Source organism: Kogia breviceps, chromosome 3, assembly GCF_026419965.1.
Source record: "Kogia breviceps isolate mKogBre1 chromosome 3, mKogBre1 haplotype 1, whole genome shotgun sequence".
NCBI classification, from domain to species: domain Eukaryota; kingdom Metazoa; phylum Chordata; class Mammalia; order Artiodactyla; family Physeteridae; genus Kogia; species Kogia breviceps.
Window position 1 is genome coordinate 186,262,493 of NC_081312.1, and position 20,303 is coordinate 186,282,795.

A 20,303-nucleotide genomic window follows, 5' to 3' on the forward strand; every position below is an offset into this window, starting at 1 on the left:
GGCGACTCCGTGTCGCCCGTCGCACCCACAGCGGGCTGTCCTCCGGGGGCTCTCGTCACAGCCCCGGTTACTTTCCGCGCAGCGCAAGGGTCCCTCCCGGTGGTGTCCTCGGGCCGTCACGACGTGGGCAGCCCTGCCTCCCCCCGACGCTCGCCGGCGGTCCTCCTGGCTCTGTGCGCCCCCCTGCCCGCTGCCCACGGGCCGCACGGGCTGGACCCCTCTCTCTACTTTTCCTTCTACATTTTTCCTTTGGAAGGTTCTACTTGCTTGGGTTGAACCTGTCATTTCTAGGCGCGTGACTGCGTTCCTTAACTCCAACTCTCTTGCTTTCCTGAGGCCACTGCCGTGACGGTAACGCTGATACAGCAGCGGGGATACAGCTCGTCGCCGAGAATCAGCCCTGGGGGCTGGGCAGTTACAGGACTGACTTCTTTTCCTTAAAAAGGAGGAGATCGAGGCGGGAGAGTTCCGCCCCTGCCCGGGTGTCACACGGTCATCAGGTGGGAGGGCCGCAGCGGGTGGAGACCCCTGACCCCGCGCGGCCCTGGGGCGTGGGGGGCGGGCGCTCAGGAGTCGGCGACCGAGTGCAGGGAAACTCTGTGATCGACGTGCGAACCAAGACCAAGGCGGGTGGTGGCAACGCACAGTGGGCTCTGTGGCCTTTGTTCGGAACCAGGGGTTTGGGGTTTGACTGACTGACTGTTGGGGTGCAGCTGCTTTACAGCGTTGTGTTCGCTTCAGGTGCGCGGCTCAGTGAGTCAGTTACACACATTCTTTTTCTTTTTATTGGGGTGTAGCTGCTTTACAATGTCGTGTTAGTTTCTTCTTCAAATTTCTCCCCCTGGGACCTAGGAGTTTAAGAACATAAGAGCTGGCGAGTAGTTTTTAACGCTTTCTAAATGCCTTATGTATGCAGTGTTTTCAAAAAGGCACTGAGCTCTTGAATTTGAGACGCAGCTATAGTTGAGGGTAGAGAGCTTCTGTTGGCGGATGACTTGCAAAAATATGTTCTCCAACCTAGGACTTAACTCATTTTATGGGCCGAGTACCTATTGAGTCTTGCAGCCCTGTGTTGCATCTCGCCCTGAGCTAAATTTAAAGTTACAGCAGTTAATATTGAATCGTGGAATATTGGTACTAGGTTAACATTTACAAAAAAATATTTTTCAGAAAGGAACTCAGTGTGAACCAATCAACTCATAGTCGTGTTTATTCTGAAGCTTTTATTTTGGAGTCTTCCATCGCCACATGACACATTTAATTTTTACAACAGGTATTAGAAATTGGGATTCTTTTTAAAATTTCTACCATTTCAGAGTAAAATTGTAGATAATGTTCCAAACCATCGTCAAAAAATGCAGAGCAAACTTTTCTGTATATAAACTGTACATAAAACAAGGCACTATACATTTGGGGGCGGTATTAAGGTAGAAAGGTGGATTTGCACAGATTCTTACGAGCCTGTGCCTGGATGTATAAATTCTTTGTTCATCTTAGCACCAGAAGCAGCACTCAGAACGAGTCAGACTTAACGCTGAAGGAGGCGCCTCTGAACGTGGGCGAAGGTACACATTGGTGGCAGAACTAATTCAACAGAAGCAACTACCTTTTAATATCATTCTGACACCAAAGAAAAAACATTAAAAGTGAATGAATACATATTGCTTTGTTAAATACATATTTGATTTATACGGTGTTTATATAAATATATATATATATATTTAGAATCCACAAACTATCAAAATAACACTTTATAAAGGGAACTGCTTCAAAAAATAATAATAATAGGCAACGCTTAGCAGGAGCAGGAGGGCAGCGCCGTGGCCTTTGCTGAGGACCCACTGCGTAAGTGCACGAAGGGATACGGATGCCTTATGAACATCATCTGCTGAACCGTGGAAGGTGTGTTTCCAGAGAGTTTTCTGGAACATTTACAAAATACACAACTCCCAAACAAGCAGGAGAGCCGGTCGCTTCAGGTTTCGAAAACGCGGATGAAAAAGTATTTTTTAAAGGACTAGCCATACCCCGCTTCCAAAAAACCACCACATCCATCCTCCTGGCCCAGCAGTATTGAAAGTGACAGCAGAGGCTCCTCCCGCATCTCACGACTCAGAACAGACCTTTTGCTTTCTTCAGGTTCACCTGCTTCCAGGCGGGCAGGGCGTTGTATTCGCCTCGGGTCATGTCTAGTGCAAACTGGAAGGAGGGAAAGAAACGCCCTGCGTGAGAGGACCCTCCGACAAGCCACCACGCGTGCTGTGCTCAAATGCTGTCCCACCTGAAGAAGCGCTCACCTCGAAATCCTCGTCGGTGAGATAAATCTCCAGCTTCAGAGGGTCAACTCCCTCAGGCAGGGGCCTGGCTAGGAGGTCGGCCAGTGGATAAATGGTTTTACACAGCTTGGCTAAGACATCCTCCACCAGGGTGATCTGATTTGAAACTTCCGTGTCCTGGAGAAGAGGAGGGGGCAGAGAGGGGGACCTCCGTGTCCCACATCTGACACGTTTCATCATGTGCCTGAAAATATACCCGCCCCCCGGCCCATCTGCACTGCAGCCTGGAGACCCCCTCGGGGAGATGAGGCTCTGAGATGCCGTCTTGCCCTGCACGGCATTTCAGATACATCAGGAAAGAAGTTTAGGGACTGTCACACGAGTGAATTATCCAGAAGGTGATTATTTAAATGTGAAGTTGAAACGCTGGAAGCGTGCAAATAATGGAATTTGTTTACAAATATTTAAAAACAGTTAAACCTTGAAAGGAATCGCCCCCTCCACCCCTCAGACCCCATCCCTTAATCCTCAGTAGAAAAAGGAGGTAAGAAGATGCATCTAGAATATGCTGGGGCTGAACTGAGGTCTTTTTTGTTCTTAAACCACTGTGTGCATCTCATCCGACAGGTTATGCGGGGTGACTGATCTTCCTCTGTTAGACCTGAGGCCCCCAGCGGGCTGCCTCCTCTGCGTGGACGTGTGTGCGCGGGGCGTGCCGTGAGCTCCTCCTCCGCGTGGAGGTGTGTGTGCGCGGGGCGTGTTGTGAGCTCCTCCTCTGCGTGGAGGTGTGTGCGCGGGGCGTGCCGTGAGCTCCTCCTCTGCGTGGAGGTGTGTGCGCGGGGCGTGTTGAGAGCTCCTCCTCTGCGTGGAGGTGTGTGTGCGCGGGGTGTGCCGTGAACCCCTCCTCTGCGTGGAGGTGTGTGTGTGGGGCGTGCTGTGAGCTCCTCCTCTGCGTGGAGGTGTGTGTGCGCGGGGCGTGCCGTGAACTCCTCCTCTGCGTGGAGGTGTGTGCGCGGGGCGTGCTGTGAGCTCCTCCTGTGCGTGGAGGTGTGTGTGCGCGGGGCGTGCTGTGAACCCGGCAGTGCACAGACTGGGGTCGGCGGCAAGTGGTGGAGGGAACGCGTCCGAGATCGGGGCGGGCTTCTCCGAGTGTCCGCGCCTCGGCTGGTTCGCCCGTGAAACGGGGCTGAGGAGCAGCTGGGTCTCAGTGGACTGTCGTGAACATTAAAGGCGAAGCTAAGTGCGGGGTTTGCGGCCGCGCCCGGCACAGAGTGGCTCTTGGTGAATTCTCATCGCGACTTGCCTGACGGCGGGCTGGCCGATGGCGCGCAGGCCGTACAGGACTCCCCAGAGCCCCCCGGCCAGCCCCCGGGGGTCTGCAGGGCACACGGGACAATGGCAGTGATTGATGTACTTGAACGTGGACCGCAGCAACGGGGCGTGTGCGCCCTAGAGCTCTGAGGTGCCCCGGGTCGCACGTTCCTCGTGGATATAGGACCACCTTGCCACACCTGTCGGCTCCCAGGCGGCCTGAGCCCCCCCTGCGAAGATCGCGTCCACCGGGCTCCAGGGAGCGAGCTTAGGGTCACCAGCAGAGATGCAGCAGGCCCTCTCCGTGGCCCAGCAGCAGCGCACTTTTGCCGTTTGTTTAAACTTACCCAGACCTCCTATCAAATACCCGTCCACGTCATCTTTGCCGGGGAGGCGGCCCTCCTCCTACCCAGCGAGAAAATCTGAACGGAACACACCTGTCTCCCCCAACACCCAAAACGCCCTTGAGGTTGCTACTGCGAGAGCAGCGTTCAAAACTCATGCGCTGAGAAAGTCTACGCAGCGGCAGAAGCGTCCTCTTTGCGGCGCAGCCGGCAAGGCTAACGTTCTGGCTCATAACGAGCCGTACCCCTCAGGACGGGCTCGCGACACCTCCACGCCCTGACTTGGCCGAGCAGTGACTTCCCCTGGGCTTATTTCGTGTCTCCTCTGACCCAAGGTTAGGGTCTGAGACCCGGGGCCCTTCTGCGGTGCCTTATATGGACTTGGAGAAGCAGCGGATCTTTAGCTGACGGGAGGAAGAGACGGCTGCTTTTGTTTATGCGTCGTCTCCAAATTAATGAAATCCGCCTTTGCTTTTAAGTGTTTGAACGTAAGCCACATGTAGAAAATTACCAAACTATTTCCACTGACTTCTCCTTAGGCTTTTCCTCTTCCTGAGCCGATTCTACGTAGACTGGTTAACATGTTGTGAGCAAGGAAACGTGTCCCCACTGAAAAGGCGTTTGGCTGCCTCTCCCCAGGTGAAGTCCCCCCACAGTCCGAAAGGCAGGGGCCCCTCGACGGGGAAGGGGCGTGCTCACCATTTCCGTGATCTCTGCAATGTCTTCTCTGTGCTCCCAGCTGGGAAACATGTTGGTGAAGGTCAGGGGCTCCAGGCCAGCATGGATGAGGTACGACTTGGGGGGCGGCTTCTTGAGGTTCTTTCCTGCGGGTCACACAGAAGGCGGGTATCACAGACCCAGCGTGGCCCCCACGGCCCTGGCTTTCTCTCATTTCCCCTGTAATTTTTTTCCTTGTTTGCAGCTCTTGACTTCGGGGTTAAAATGGAAGTTATGAGTCTGTAACCCCTCCCCGCCATGACGTTTACCAAAAATGTTCATTTCCTGCACGTGACTGTGCGCCGATCGACCTGGCCCAGCAGAGCTTCTGGGCCCCCGGATGGGAGAAAGGCAGCCTCTCTCTGTGGCGCCCGGGTGGGACCTTTCCCTCCTCCTGGACTCGCCTGTGACGTGTTCCTCCGCTTCCCTAACCCAGCCTTGAGTTCGGTGTGAATTAACCAGCGCATGACAGCATTTGAGAAGCTACCTTAGCTTAAACATTTGGTGGGAAGTTTCTTATTTTTTACGAAAGAGCTTTCCAAGAGGGAATCAGCTGTACATATTCAGTAATACTTATCAATGAAATCTGAAAACGTCAGGTACGAAATTAATCACTGGCATCTTGGTTTTATATGAAAGGCCAGACGCTTCCGGTGGACGGTATAGTAGAAAAGCCGTGAATTGGCTACAGATCTTTCTTTTTAGGTGAAACACTAAACAGAATAACAGGTGACAGAAAGGCTGCCATTGGCCTTCCAGCCCCTTTGGGGGTGCTCTCTACCCTCTGACGGGGGGGACACTGCGTGTGGACGGTGCGTGGATGGGGCCTGGTGTCCCACAGCGTGATTAATCCTGAGTGCAGAAGCGTTTTAACCGGGCCAGGCATCCCACAACTCGGCCGTTAACCTCGAGGGTGACAAGTTATTCGGCCTCGTAATATAAAAGAGAAAAATGATATTCACTAGTTTGTTGAAGGGGGGAGGGGCCGTATAGGGGGAGGAGTTAAAAGGTACAAACTATTAGGTATAAAATCTGCTATCGGGGTATATTGTACAACACGGGGAGTACAGACCGATATTTTATAATAGTATAAATGGAGCGTAACCTTTAAAAATTGTGAATCGCTGTGTTGTACACCTGTAACATATACTACTCTACTTCAATCTCGAGAAGAGAGGAAAATGAAATCTCATTCATGCTGGCAGCTGAGAATGTACTCATCTCAAAAGTGATAAGCCTCAGAACAGTGCAAGGGAAAGCGGCCGGTTTCGGGGCTGTCTGCCGGCGCGTGCGCGCTGCGGCGTGGTCTGGGGCTCAGCAAGTCTGCAGAGAGCGGCGGGTGTCGGATGGAGGCTCCCCTCCGCCCTCCGCCGCGGCCTCACCTCGGCAGTACTGCAGCACCGTCTCCATGGCGCTCTTCCGGTCCGAGGCCCAGCGGATGCGGGCGGAGCCGGCGACCTTGTTCTCCGCGGGCCACCAGCCCTGCCAGAGGTACACCTCGTGGTGGTTGTCAACGAGGAAAAGTGCTGTGAGGGCGGAGCGGAGCGGGCAGTCAGGGGCCCCGGCCCACACCGAACCGACGCGTCCCTCGCTGCCGCCTTGGTCAGCGCGAGGACCCCCTTGGCAGTAAACTCGGGGCCGCAGGGAGGGTGCCCTCTGAGCCGGGAATCGGGAGACGCCTCAAGGCAGAGAGATGGCGTTGTTGAGGTGGGCTCTTTCCTCCCTCTCCCCCCCTTCCTTCCCCCTTTGCCCCTCCCGCAGCCGCCCTCTGGGTCCTGGCGGGTCGAGAAGAGTGGGACAGGTGACACATGTGACCCCCAAGCGTCGTCAGCACCGCTGGTCCCCCAAATGCGTACTGAACATTGGGGGGCACGTCACGCTTTGCCCTCGGGTCGTCAGTGGTCACGCCCACGGAGGACTGCTCTGCAGGCGATCTAAGCCCGTGGTTCTTTCAGGGAGGAAGGGGCTTTGGAAGTCAGGAGTTGCTCCCTTTTCTCTTGAGCGTACCGTCAGCCTGACTCTGGTACGCGGTCAAGGGCTCTGAGGCCCGCCAGCCCAGCTCGCCCGAGTCCTGCGCCTCAGAACTCTGTGCTGACCGCGTGCCTGACGAGCCCAGCGGGGCCTCAGGGCGGAGAGGCGGGTGGCGGCCCCTTTTAAGACCCTGGCTGACAGCTCCCCAGTGGGACCCTGTGACCGCGCGCCCCGTCGAGGGTTCAAGGTGGCGACCGGGGCTGCCAGGGTCCGGGAGGTTCCTGGTGCTGCTCCAGGCTCTTGTAATATGAGAGCAGAGATGCCGCGAGGCCAGCCGGGGCAGCCGACCTCGGCCTCGGCTGTCTCTGCCGCCTGGTCTCTGGTGACTGACTCTCCCACGACAAGAGCGCACAGCTTCCGCCTTGAGGGGACAGTCAAGTGCGTAAAGCCCTGACCTTGGAATCAGAAGACACGGGCCTTAGCCCTGCTCTGCAGCATGGCAGACGCTGCTCTTTGGCTCACTCCACAGATACTCCCAACCCCCTGCTCCTTGGACTCTTGCAAGGTTCCCTTGCAGCTGGGGGGTGGCCATGGGACAGAGCTCTGGCCAGGGGGATGTAAACGGAAGTCTGCTGGGGGCTTCTGGGAAAGCTTTTGCTTTATCTGGTAAGAGAGAGAGACATGGCCATCATTATTGCCCTTTCCCCTACTCTTCCTTCTGTTTTGAACAGAAACGTGATGGCTGGAGCAGGGGCAGCCACTGGAGACCATGAAGCAGCAAAGATGGAGGGAAGGCTGAGCGAACAGCAGAGACTCATGCCTGACACAGCTGCACTCAACCTATTCTTAACTGACGAATTGGGGTGAGTTGGGTAACTGAGGGTCAGTTTTTTACACTATAATATGTGATTGATGTCAGCTTCTTTGGGGGGGAGGTGTGAGGATTAAATGAGATAATATAAAGATTAAATGAGATAATATTAAAAAAAGTGTACTTGGCAAATTAAAAACTGCTTACTAGATGCAAAAGTAAAAAGCCTTTTTGGAAGGCATGCCCTCTGCTGGCTCAGCACGACTACCCCCTTCTGTGGGCCATACCTGGCTGCGGGGCGCTGTACAGGTCTTCCTGCAGGAAGGGCATAGAATTGACCACAGAGGGGTCTCGGGCGGGATACATGAACTCCGTGGCTGAGAAATCGCCAGAGGAGCTGCTGAGGATGAACAGGCGGGGTGTGAAGTTAAAATTTCCAGGATCTTTGAAAGAAAAGAGAACAAAAGCTAAAGACAAAATATGCACCAAAGTAGATTCCAGGTGGATTGGATAATTAATGTTTGTTAGACATGAAATGATCAAAGCATTGTAAAGTGTAAAAAGAGGTAAGATTTTTCTGAACTTGGAGGTGGGGAAGGCCTTTTAAATCATAATTACAAAAGAAGTATAATTCAAGAAGAGGTTTATGCATTAACAACATAAAAATGAAAAATGACATTGTACAAAAAGCACCCCCAACCAAACTAAAAGGCAAGTGACAAAATGGGAAATATGGAAACCTGTTAATATCCTTAGTAGTCTATAAAGGAATATAATAATGAAACAATAAATATCTAAAAAATGTGCTGAAGGCACAAATAAAATATTCACCTAAACGGAAGTACAAATGGCTAAAAAATACATATAGAAAGCAGTTAACAGTACTTCTAATTTAAAACATTAAGTTATAACAGTGTTTAGATAGTAATTTGTACCATCAACGTTGGCAAACAGGAAAAGTAATAAACTGGGTGTATGATTTTGCTGTGAAATGTACACGTCTGTAAATTGCTGGTGAGGGTGGAATTTGATGCCAGTGTTCTGGGGACACTTGCTGATGCGTAACTGTAAGGCTTTTATACTAACTTCAACAAAGGAGATCCGTGTCTAGGAATTTACCTTCACTAGAAATGAAAGCAGATAATTCTTTTGAAAATTACTGGCAACTTTATTACTGTTAGAGAAAAACTGGAAAGAACTCAGCTCTCCAACCGTAGGACACAGGCTAAGTAGAGAGTGGCAGATATACTCATGAAATGCCCTGCAAGCCATTAAAAGTCTAAATGTTAAAATAGGATTTGGGAAATTGTTCATCATAAATTAAGGGGGAAAAGCAGGTTGCAAAACTGTGTGTATAAAGAATGCTGTCCAAATTTTATTTTAAAAAATAAGTATTTATTGCATAAAGAAATGTTAATTCTGGTTCACATCTTTGAAAGACGGGATTATAAGGATCTTATTTTCTTTCTTAATTTCTTTGTACTTTCAAACATTTCCCATCATCAATATGCAGTACAGTTAACCCTTGAACAACACAGGTTTGAACTGCATAGGTCCACTTAATACATGGAGATTTTTCAACAAATATATTGGAAAATTTTTTTGGAGATTTGTGACACTGAAAAAAACCTGCAGACAAACCAAATAGCCTAGAAATACTGAAAAAAGTAAGAAAATTTAGGTATGTCATGAATGCATCAAATATATGTAGATACTAGCCTGTCCTTACATAGGCATGAGGTGAGTGATATTGGAAATAAAATGTGTTAGTTTTCTTACTGTTTTATAGCTTTGCTTTCAAAGAATTACATTACTGTACAGTATGCCTCTCTCTCTTATAATTGGGGAAGCTGTGTATCAGCCTATCATCACGGGTAAGTGATTTTTATAAAAATGTTAACAATGTTTCCAGTACTTTATTATGAGTAGGACTGTAATAACACGTATGCCATACAGATTTTATAGCTGTTCATTAGTGTATAGGCTGGGCTACTGTGAAGCAATTGTATCAACGACACTAGCCGATCGTGAAGTAATCATGTTGCTGCTGCTTTGTTATACCTGTACATATGAGTTTCTTTTTCACGTTATCTTTTCATTTTTTTTTTTTCCTGAGTCTGTTTGGAAGCTTTCTTCTTCTTTTTTAAACATCTTTATTGGAGTGTAATTGCTTTACAGTGGTGCATTAGTTTCTGCTGTATAACAAAGTGAATCAGTTATACATATACATAGAGGGAAGAGATATGGGAACGTATGTATATCTTTTCATTTTTGATGTCTAGTGTTAGTAATACATATAACATCTATAGTGTTTTGTATCATCTAAGAGAATATTGATGTAGGTACTGACAAATGACTCATTTTGTAAACAGGTGATGTAAATTTACGGTATCGATCAATACAATTCAGTAAATGTCATTTCTCTTCCTTATAGATTGTCTTAATAGCTAACATCTTTTCTCCAGTGTACTTTACGGTAAGAATTACAGTATTTAATACATATAACCTACAAACCGTGTGATAACTCTTCATGTTCTCGGTCAGCAGTGGGCTATGAGTAGAGAAGTTTGGTGGGAGTTACAAGTTCCATGTGGATTTCTGACGTGTGTGTGTGTGTGTGTGTGGTTGGCCCTTAACCCCCATGCGGTTCGAGGGTCAGCTGTACTTGAAAGACCCCTACGTGAGAGCTTTTGCAGAAGCCGAGCGGCGTGCGGTGTGCAGGGTCCTGAGGACCTGCCGCTGTTGCCCAGCCCGGGCCTCGGTCTCCCCATCGGTGACCAGGGCAGCTCGGTGCGCTGCGAGCGCTGGGTGAGTGAACGTCCAGCGGGTGTTCAGACAGGGCCTGGCTCGCCGTAACGGCTTAGTAAGTGTTAGCTTTTTTCTTACGTGATTCTGCGCGTACGCCGATCTGTATTTTGTGTATTTAAAGACGAGACCGACCCACTCTCTCCTTTAAACCCCCCTCTTTCCCTGCACCCTGGCTGCCGGCTGCCCCGGAAGCGTCTCGTTCCAGAGCTTCACACCGTGCTCCCCGCTCCTTCGCTTCTCCCCCCGCAAGCCGTACCCACACCTCCCAAGGTAAGTGCTGTCTTCCACGGAGCCCCGTGTGATCTTCTCCCGGAGGAAGAACTCTCTCCGTTTAACCCTCCACCTCTGCCGCCTGTACCCCTAGTCTGACCCACACCGCTTTTCCGTGCGTCGTGAGCGGTCGCACACGTCATCAGCCTCCTCGTCGTGCTGCTGGCCCCCGAGGAGCCGGCCCGGGGGTAGCTTCTGGTGTGTTGTGCGGGGCGCGGGTGCGTAAACGCGCCGGGGCCGGGGGTTACCTTGGAGCATGCAGTCGTAGGCCTTCCGGTCTCTCCTCCCCAGAGCGTCCCAGAACCCCAGGGGCTCCGATCCTTCGTCACACTCGTGAATTGTCACTTTGCTGCTGCTGTGCAGCCCGGCCTCCAGGGGACATCTGCACAGAGAGAGTCCGAGCGCTTTGATCAGGCCCAGAGGGGAGGGCAGCACAACATTATTCCCTACGAGATGGACAGATCGGTTCAGCAGCTCGCGCGCCTGCTCTCTAACGGGCACAAGCCTGGTACCGAACGACTGGCGACGCGCTCCGTGGCGGCCGAGTGCGCGCGGCAGGGAGGGCTTGGCCTCGCCCCTAGCGGGGGACGTCGCGTTGCAGAGAAGAAAACCATGTTTCTCTATGTCACGCCCGTGCTCGCCGTCCCTCTCCCAGGGTTGGGTGTGGCCCCCCGCGCGGCCCTGGTCCCCCGATCTGTGCGCGACTTCACGCGACGGCTCAGTAAGCGTATGTTCAACGAGGGGATAAGTTATTCATTTTGTTTTTTCTCAGGGGTTCAGGGCCGAGTCTGATGGGCCTCAGTGCCGTGCGAGGCCTGGCTGAACCCCGTCTATCATCTAGCTTCCTGGTCTAGCTTCCTGGCCCTCGCAGTGACGTCTGGACAGGAGGCATCTCGCCGCACAGCTGTCCACCGACTGAAAGGTCCCTCCCCGCCCGCTCTCCACGTGCGCTGGGTCACGTGCGCGCTGTCAGGGGGAAGCAGACCCTGGCCGCGCCGCGTTTGTGCCCAGAGAATGAATTTTACCAGATGGCACCCACCGTGCGGGTGTCACCGAGGCCCTCCCGGGTCTCCGCTCGAGGAACCACTGGGCACATCCCCAGTGCACGGCCGGGGGGGGGGGGGGGCGCTGGGCTCGTGGGCTGCCCGGGACGCACAGAGGCACCTGGGCAGGGGGCGGGCAGCACAGCTTCTTCTGGGCTCTCCCTGCCTTCCCCTCCCCGGGGCGGGTCCTCACCTAGCGCCGTCACGGCGTGCTGTCTCTGGGTCGTGGGCACCTGTGGCTGCCTGCCTGGGAAAGGAAGGGGCCCCAGCACTCGGGCAGCTGCCTCGGACGCTGGGAAGCACACGTGTCCCCGAAGGAGGGGGCGTTGCTCAGTCTGACACAGTGGGTGGTCTCCCCACTCTCTTCGGCTAAATGCCCTTTGACCCTCCACTGCTCTGATACAGCCAACTCCGCTCCCCTAAACGGTATTTGAAATTTGCTCCCAAGGACTCCAGGTTGACAACTCAGAAGCCAAATCACACCTTCAAAGAAGCTGCTGGGGGTCCTGTACCTTTTACGGAGGCGGGCGAGTCCTCGGGAAGCGGGGAAGCCCTCACGGGGGAGGTTTGGGCTGGACACGTGTCACGTGAACTTGGACCTTCAGGGCCTCTGACCACGTGGGGCTCAAGGTCCCACGCTGGGTCACTGTGGGCACACGGGGCCTCCACGGGGACCTTGGGATCCTTAGCCTGCACCCGGGACGCCCTCGGGACAGGTGCTCACACACACAGCACTCACTGTTCCTTGATCTTATTGGCCGCAGTCCTTCCGACCTCCTTCGTGTGGGCCTGGGCTTTGCATCCGTGCCACAGGTAGATGAGGGCTTTGCGGACGTTGAGGACCACCATGGACGTCCTGGACCTCAGGCTGCTGCAGTGACAGGCCACCTCCAGCAAGTTCCCTTCCACGGGCACTTCTCCGCGCACACAGTACAGCCTCCACTCGCCTGCAGGGGGCACCAGTGGCACAGTCGCGGGGCAGCCCGCGCCCGCCTCCTTTCTGCCTCTGGGGGGCAGGTGGGGGCGGGGCCAGGCTGCAGCCTTCCTGAGCCCAGAAAAACAGGCTTGTTGGGAGTGAATTAGAAGCAGGCCGCCCAGAGAGCTCCATGCAGAAAAACCAGTGTGACATAATTTATTTATAAAGACCCAGGTGAGTCATAACAGGCGCTTTTTTTTTAAGAGCCTCTAAAACTATGATTTCTTTTTTTGGGGGGGGATGCTGGTCAACAAAAATCTCATAATTTAGAAGAGAAGATCACTGATTTTTCTTCTCCCCCTCCAGGATCCAGTTTAAGGTCAAGTCACCTTGCGGCCTCCTTTACACAAAGCTGCTTTCTGAAGGCAACTCCATGGAAGGAAGGGGGAGGGGAGGCACCCAGAAAGCTGATTTATAAGGCAGACATCGGGAGGCCTTTGCTGGTCAGGCCGCAGCTACGCGAAAGGAGAGTTACTCTAAAGCCCCACGCCTATGAGAATACCTTCCCGGAGAGCAAGAACAGAGTCGAATTCCAACAGCAAAAGTGACTCACTTTGTGCGTTTTCTTCTTCCTCCTCCCGTCTCCCGGAGTGGACCACCATCCCTCCCTGGAAACACTGCAGAAAACAGGGGGGCTCCTTGCCCTGCAGGACCTGGACCTTCCGATTTAAACACATTACAGTGAGTCACGTGTCCTGGTTTTGCAGAGTCATAAAAATAACACATGCCTGTTGTCCAAAATCTGAAAAATACTGAGAAGTACAAATAAAAGCCACTGATAACAGAGAACACTATTACAGTTCCGGCGTACAGCTGTCCTATAATACGAAGTATTTTTCAGGTATACATTTTTCCCAAATAGGACTGCTGTTTATGTTGCTTTATCCCCACTTCACCTGACGTTTTTCTGTCATCACATAAGATTCTCAACATGAATTTTGATATTTTCATGGTACTGTTGTTCCACGGTATGGATTATAACGTGATTAATTTAAACACGTTTTTAATAAAGAAAACCTCTCAGCAGTGAGAATGACTCATCACTGACTTAGTGATTCCGGGGAAAAGAACTGTGTCCCTTGCAGGCTCTGGTCCACTCACGGGGCCCGTCACTCAGCGGCGCCTCTGTCAGCACAACGGTTACGCATCAGCGTGAGAGGCAGCAGAGTAACGGGAACATACGTAGGTAGGGCTGAGTCAGCGGACTCTCACTTTGCCAAGATCGCTCCCCTTAATCGAGGAAGTGTGTACTGAGCCCGGCAGTCGGGGAGCGTTGAAAGGTGGGACACGTTTCTCACCACGAGTTAACCGATCAGTGTCATTAAGAGCCATTCTGTGGCGGCGTTTTCTATTTCTGCAGTGATGTTTCCATCCGTTGGATTGATAAAAAAATTAAATGCTCCAATTAGATTAAGACTCAAAACTCTAAGGATGATTTTGAAGGCCTGATAAAACATATTCGGTTCACAGCCTTTATGAGAAAAGAGGAAACAAACAACAACAGTTGAAATGATCCACTCTGAGGAATAAATTAACAACTGTTTGTCCCTGGAAGCTATTTGGAAGCTGTGGTCCATAGTAGAACGTCTGCATTAAACACTTTTTAGGGAAGAGGATTGGTTCTTAGGAACCTGGAAGGCTGAGTGAGTGTGGATCTATTTCTGGAGGAAATTCCTCTGCTCTCTTTCCTGATGCTGTTCTTAACTATTCATCCAAGACAGTAAAGGGATCTGCCCAGGCTGTTATGGTCCCCAGAACCCCAGAGTTAACTCTTAATTACTGGTAATAAAGGAAGGAACAAAACATTAAAAAGAAATGCTTTCAAAACCTTGGCTTTGGGTAGTGGTACCTGCCAGGCACCATGCAGGCCCTGGGGTCATAACGGTGGGTAAGACCAGGACAGACACGGTCTCTTCCATGCTTACGGGGAAGACAAAGAACGAACAAGTAAACAAAATGAGTGTTGCTTTACGTAGGGGTAGGTGCTGTGGAAAAATAAAGCAGAGCAAAGGGACAGAGAAGGATAGGAAAATGGGGAGGGATGTGGATAAAACATGGAGGCGACATTCAAACAGAAACCCGAATCATGTAAGGTTTCAGGGGGAGTGTTCCAGGCTGGGGAATCAGTCAGTGCAAAGGCCCTGGGGGCGGGGGCGGAAAGAGGTGTGGCTAGGAACCGCGAGGAGGTGGGAGTGGCCTGACCAGGTGCAAGAAGAGGGAGGTTGGCGGGGACGCAGGGCTGACGCCCGCGAGACCCTCAGACGGGAGTCCGAGTGTGATGGAGAACAAGGAAAAGTCACTAGGGTGCTGGTGAGGAACGTGGGTGACGGACAGATTCAGGGTCTGCCTCAGCCGCTGACATATCACCTCAGGGTGGATCTGCGCAAGTGGAGGCACTGATCAAAGAGTGTGAGCATCTTAAGGTTCCGAAGCCATGGCTGCTTTCAGGATGGGTACTTCAGTTTACACCTCCCAGGGGAAGCAGGCATGGGAACCCATCCTGCTGAGTCCTTGCCAGCCCTGGATCTATTCTTTTAAAACTCTCTGCCATTTGAGCAGTGGAAAATGGCATCTCTTTGGTTTAATTCCTTGATGATCGGTCAAGTGGAAACTTAAAAAAAAAAAAACACCCGTGGGCTCTCTGCACTTGTTTTGGGGCTTTACTATTTGCAGGTGTACTTTAAGGTCGTATTACGAGAGGTCTGCCTTCCTGGTGAGGAGGTGGGGAGATGAAAGATGAGGCAGAGCCTGACGTCTGGAGAAGCCAGACCACGACTAAAGGGGCTTCGGACGATACCGTCTTTGTGTTTAGGGGGCCAGGCCACACACCCTCCGGCTCCCGGAAAGGCCCGCTCCCTCGCTGCTGGCGCATCTGCCTCCAGGGCTTACCTGGGCCCCCCTCTCCTCGTCCAGCTGCACCGTCATCAGAGCCGACGTGCCCTTCTCACTCACAGTCGACTGCCGGCCTTGCCAGAAGAAGTAGACGCACTTCTCCTTGCCGGCCGCCCTGACCGGGTGCTCCGCCTTCTGCCGACTTCCCACTGCGGACACAGAAGAGCAGAGCACGGGCTGAGCAGCAGATACGACCCCAGGCGGGGCCGGTGCCCGCTCAGGCCTCCAGGCCCCGGGAGGACAGAGAGCAAAGGAGCAGCTCCGGGCGCAGCGCCGGGAGAAATCATTCACAGCTGGAGGGGACGTCAATCGTGGCTTTGGAGGAGAGAGTCCGAACTGGAGAAAAGTCATCTGCAGGGCCCTCCCGATACCCTAAGACAAACACCTGTCATCCTGGGGAAGGTGGCGGACCATCCAAGCGTGTGACAGAGAAAAGTGGGGACGCCAGAGCAGGGCCCAGGGCTCCCGAAGACACAAACGCATTTTCCACATTACGCCATCCTCTGGCAGAAGATCAGCTGGGGGAGAAAAGACACTGCAAACGACTGCTGGGCCAGCTTTAAGCACGAAGGAAAAAATGTAGTCTGCTAAGACTATTCTGGTAAAAAAAAAAAACCGCTTTGAAGTCTCCAAGTTGTGTCAGAAAGGGGAGAGAGAAATTGCTGACCTATGGCTTTCACAAAGTAATCTGGGATTTAAATGATATCGGCCACCAGGGCTGCAGCCAGGATTAAGGGCTGCTTATCCTCACTGTCTGGGACCTCGCGGGCGTTGGATAGATGTCAGCCGCACACAGAGCACAGACGCCACTGAAGGGCAGAGTCACGGAAACTTCTGGCAAGCGGTCGTTTCAGACCCCAAACTGCAACCTTGAGGAAGAGATCTCTCTCCAGATTTCTCTCATTTCTTCATTCAGCAGGTATTTACTGAGCACCTGCTATGTGCCAGGGACTCTTCGGGATACTGGGGCTATGGCGCTGAGCAAAGCACCTTCGGAGACTGGGAAGTGCTGTGAGGAAAAGACGGGATGTGACGTGGGGTGGGGAGAGCTGCTGCGAGTGCCTGGTGGGGGAAGACCTTTCCAAGGAGGTGCACGAGCAGAGGCCCGAGTGACAGGCACCACGTGGGGCAGAGCCTTCTAGGCCGAGTGGCGTCCGGAGACTAAGTTCTCGACTCAGATGCCCGGGTGGCCCCGGGTGGGGTCAGCCCTGGGAGGATGCAGGTGTTTATGGTACCCATGCGTGTTACCAATCAAAAATAATAACTGGGGCTTCCCTGGTGGCGCAGTGGTTAAGAATCCGCCTGCCAATGCAGGGGACACGGGTTCGAGCCCTGGTCCGGGAAGATCCCACATGCCACGGAGCAACTAAGCCCACGAGCCACAACTACAGAGCCTGCGCTCTAGAGCCCACAAGCCACAACTACTGAGCCCATGCACCACAACTACTGAGCCCACATGCCACAACTGCTGAGCCTGAACTGTAGAGCCCGTGAACCACAACTACTGAGCCCACGTGCCACAACTACTGAGCCTATGCCCTAGAGCCTGCGAGCCACAACTACTGAGCCCACGCGCCTAGAGCCCGTGCTCCGCAACAAGAGAAGCCACTGCAATGAGAAGCCCGCGCACCGCAACAAAGAGCAGCCCCTGCTCACCGCAACTAAAGAAAGCCCACGCACAGCAACGAAGATCTAACGCAGCCAAAAATAAATAAAATAAATAATTAATTTTTAAAAAAGAAGAAGAACCGGATCCCCTGGTTCTATACGACCTCAGTCCTCCTCAGCTCCAGTCCCACTGACAAAGTCACCACTGTCTTGAGGTTCAAAGGTAAGAAGAAAGCTCATTGTCTTCAAGTTCTTAAGAGGTCAGGGGCCATACTTATATGATTTTTTGGGGGGGGGCTTTATCAAAGTCCTCTAGAACAACTTTCATAAACGATCATGAGAATTCTTAAAGGACTCTGACCAAGCTCAGCCCTTCCTGCCTTCTCCTGTGAAGCTGAAACGGTCAAGTTTGTGTGGTTTGAAGCGGGCAAATAGGGACCATCCAGGAATAGATGGTACATGTCCACTGTTAATCTGGAAGCCACTCCATTGAAATTTCCGCTAATTTAGGGAGGAACAAACGTTTCCCTTTGATTAGCAATCCCACACCCTTCAAAGTAGTGAAACTTAGTCACGTCCACTGGACTACTGGGGAGAGATACGCATGAAACAGATCACGGATCACAGCAGCTGACACATGTCTTGGAATTGGGTAGCACTTCGTGTAAATATACGTTCACACTTGAATAACCAATGTTTTCCATCCTAACATTCAAAAATGGGCTGGTGTGTATATACCTAAAATAGGGTATTTCCTTAAAAATATCCCACAAAAGTGTTCGTGAACCTTCCTTGCGGTTTTCCTCAGCATACCCCAAATTTAATCCTGTGTGCCACTCACTTTTGAACTCATTTCTCTAGTTTTAATTTTAGCAAATTAAAGGCTAAGCTGTACCAGCAACAGCTGCTGGACCACCGTCCTTGCGGCCGTGACCCGAGGCCGCGTTGAGCGTGTCGCGCGGCACCCTGCCGTCCACCCGGCTTCCGGGAGGAAGTCCACCCCCGGAGCTGCGTTCACGAAGTCACAGAAGACGGAGGTGTGACGAGCGAGCCGCCCGTCGCGCGGTCTTGCGGCCGGACCCCGTTTACCGACCCCCTACTACAGGAACCTGGCCCCTGCACGGCGCTCCAGCGTGGCCCGACGCAGTGTCGCTGGGCACCCAGAGCTGCCCGTCTCCTGACCCTGGGGGGACCCGAGTCACACCCTGCAGCGCCTGAGGCAGCCGCTGGGGCAGGACGCTGACGGCCAGGGCCTCTGGGCTCCCTAGGCTGGGGGCCACAGCTCGCCCCCCAAGGTGCGGGCTGCCCGGCATCTGCCAAGAGGGCGGCTGTGCCGTGTCTCCCGGGCCTGCCGCCTGCTGGGCCCGCCCCCGGGGGCCCCGGGCTCAGCCCCGTTGGCAGGTGCGGCCCCTGTGGGGTGTGGGCAGCGTGAAGGCTGGGGCGGCGGGCGCCGCGGGGCCGGGGCTTCCGTGACGTCCCGGGGCAGCCGCGGATGCCATCGGGCCGCGCGTTTCTGCCCCCGCGGGGCGGCCTGGAGTCTGAGCGCTGCCGGCCTCACTTAATCGTCCGCGGCTGGGCTTGATCAGAGCTGCCGCGTTGCCCGTAACGGCGCTGCCGGATCGGGCCGTGACACGCACGCTGTGTTCCCCGGGGAGAAATGCAGCAAGTATCTGCCTGGGTCACATCAGCGTTTCTTAGTCGTCTCCAAGTAAATAGTCAAGGAAGACCTCAGAAACCTGAGATCTGTTTCTAACATTAATTCATTTTCATATCGTTTCGGTGATCCTTTCACTGACCATTACTTCTTGTTTTATATCTAACAGCTGAGGTAAGGAAACGACTGAATTTCAAGCTGTAGCGCCGAGTCTGGGTTTGCACAACACCAAGTCCCTTCGCTTCCTGCATCTTAAGGGTGAGAACGATGGGTGCAGGTCCGCGACACCAAAGGTCAGTAGGTCTTTCCCCGCTAAACTCTCTCTCGTTGTCTTCCTTGCCAAGCGGCGCAGATCGGTATTCAGCTTTGCCAGCTCTGCACACACACGCAGGAGCCTAAACCCGCAACAGAGGCCCTCTGAGAACTGCTGTCGTTTGGGGTGGGTCCAGGTTATCTGTCTGATCTTCAGGAACTGTGCTCTGGCTGCTGAGAACGTCGGCGATGACGGTTTCCTGGACCCTCACGTAAGTAAGTGGTCGGCTCTGTGCGGAACATCACGCGCCAGATCCTAGCACCCTGCGAGCTGGGCATTAGAAGCTCTGTTTTCCAGGTGAGAAAACCGAGGCTCAGACAGGTTAAGGAACTTTCCCTGAGTTACACAGCTGGCATGTGGGGCCTGAGAGAAGCCTGAGTGAGACCCAGGCTATAAGACCTCCTTGGGTAAAAAAAGGGGCTTTTAGTGTCCAGCCCCTTGATTTGTCCAGAAATGCAAATCAAAACCACAATGAGGTACCAGCTCACACCGGTCAGAATGGCCATCATTAAAACCTTTACAAATAACAGATGCTGGAGAGGATGTGGAGAAAAGGGAACCCTTCTACACTGCTGGTGAGAATGTAAATTGATACAGCCACTAAAGAGAACAGGATGGAGGTTCCTTAAAAACCTAAAAATGGAATTACCATATGATCCAGCAATCCCACTACTGGGAATATACCTGGACAAAACTATAATTCGAAAAGATACCTGCACCCCTATGTTCATAGCAGCACCATTCACAACAGCCAAGACATGGAAGCAACCTAAATGTCCATGGACAGATGAATGGATCAAGAAGATGTGGTGTGTATGTGTGTGTGTATACACACATACACACACACACACACATACGCACAAGGGAGTATTACTCAACCATAAAAAAGAACAAAATCGTGCCATTTGCAGCCACATGGATGGACCTAGAGATGATCATACTAACTGAAGTCAGAGAGAGAATGACAAATACCATATGATATCACTTATATGTAGAATCTAAAATACGACACAAATGAACCTATCTATGAAATGGAAACAGACTCACAGACATAGAGCACAGACCAGTGGCTGCCAAGGGGGAGGGGGATGGGGGAGGGACGGACTGGGAGTTTGGGGTGAGCAGATGCAAACGATTATATAGAGAGAATGGATCAACAACGAGGTCCTCCTGTAGAGCACAGGGGACTAAATGCAATATCCAGTGATAAAGCATATATATATGTGTGTATATGTATATATATAACTGAGTCAGGCTGCCATACAGCAGAAATTAACACAACACTGTAAATCAACTCTATTTCAATAAG

The 20,303-nt window shown here is 52.4% G+C and overlaps 1 protein-coding gene across 39 annotated transcripts in view; it reads right to left on the reverse strand.

Annotated features, from left to right (window-relative positions):
* Positions 1-1,203: 1,203 nt before the first annotated feature.
* The window catches only part of SVIL (supervillin), a 241,154-nt gene continuing 222,054 nt past the window's right edge, over positions 1,204-20,303 (reverse strand). For all 39 annotated transcript variants that reach the window (XM_067030573.1, XM_067030584.1, XM_067030582.1 and 36 more), the window contains 9 exons: positions 15,417-15,568; positions 13,081-13,186; positions 12,291-12,498; positions 10,757-10,890; positions 7,718-7,873; positions 6,031-6,174; positions 4,631-4,755; positions 2,298-2,453; positions 1,204-2,199 (listed from right to left, as the gene is read on the reverse strand). In XM_067030573.1, the coding sequence (XP_066886674.1) occupies positions 2,113-2,199; positions 2,298-2,453; positions 4,631-4,755; positions 6,031-6,174; positions 7,718-7,873; positions 10,757-10,890; positions 12,291-12,498; positions 13,081-13,186; positions 15,417-15,568 (1,268 nt within the window). In that variant the 3' untranslated portion in view covers positions 1,204-2,112. The remainder of the gene's footprint in view (positions 2,200-2,297; positions 2,454-4,630; positions 4,756-6,030; positions 6,175-7,717; positions 7,874-10,756; positions 10,891-12,290; positions 12,499-13,080; positions 13,187-15,416; positions 15,569-20,303) is intronic.